The sequence below is a fragment of the Bison bison genome, unplaced genomic scaffold (genome assembly GCF_000754665.1).
Source record: "Bison bison bison isolate TAMUID 2011002044 unplaced genomic scaffold, Bison_UMD1.0 scf7180017850463, whole genome shotgun sequence".
NCBI classification, from domain to species: domain Eukaryota; kingdom Metazoa; phylum Chordata; class Mammalia; order Artiodactyla; family Bovidae; genus Bison; species Bison bison.
In genome coordinates this window covers 128,924-129,378 of record NW_011481036.1, presented here as the reverse complement: position 1 = coordinate 129,378, position 455 = coordinate 128,924, and the positions used below count along the sequence as shown (strand labels likewise).

The 455-nt window shown below is 62.6% G+C and overlaps 1 protein-coding gene across 1 annotated transcript in view; it reads right to left on the bottom strand.

Annotated features, from left to right (window-relative positions):
• Positions 1-455, bottom strand: part of IL11 (interleukin 11) — a 3,247-nt gene that overhangs the window by 917 nt on the left and 1,875 nt on the right. Inside the window, exon 4 of the mRNA XM_010848694.1 lies at positions 433-453. Coding sequence (XP_010846996.1) covers positions 433-453 — 21 coding nt within the window. The remainder of the gene's footprint in view (positions 1-432; positions 454-455) is intronic.

The window sequence follows — 455 nt, the reverse complement described above, 5'->3', positions numbered from 1 at the left end:
GGGGGGGGGGGGCGGGTCTCAGGGTCTGGAGGTTCAGAATTCCCTGGGCTTGGGGTCTGGAATCTTCCTGTCTTGGGGCCAAGGTCTCCAGGTCTTGGGATGAGGGTTTGGACTCTCAAATCTTAGGACTTCAGGGTGGGAGACTCGGAGTCACAAGATCATGGGGTCTGAGTCTCCAGGTGAGAGTTTAGAGTTTCCAGGCAGGACTTCGGAGTCCCGGGGCTCAGGGACACAGAGGGAGGGTCTCAGAGTGGGCCTAGAGTCTGGGGCCTCAGGGACAGGGGGAGGGTCTCAGAGTGGGCCTGGAGTCTGGGGCCTCGGGGACACAGAGAGAGGGTCTCAGAGTGCCCTGGAGTCCAGGGCCTCAGGGACACAGAGAGAGGGTCTCAGAGTGGGCCTAGAGTCCGGGGGCTCAGGGCCAGGTCATCGTACCAGGAGCTGCAGCCGGCGCAGCA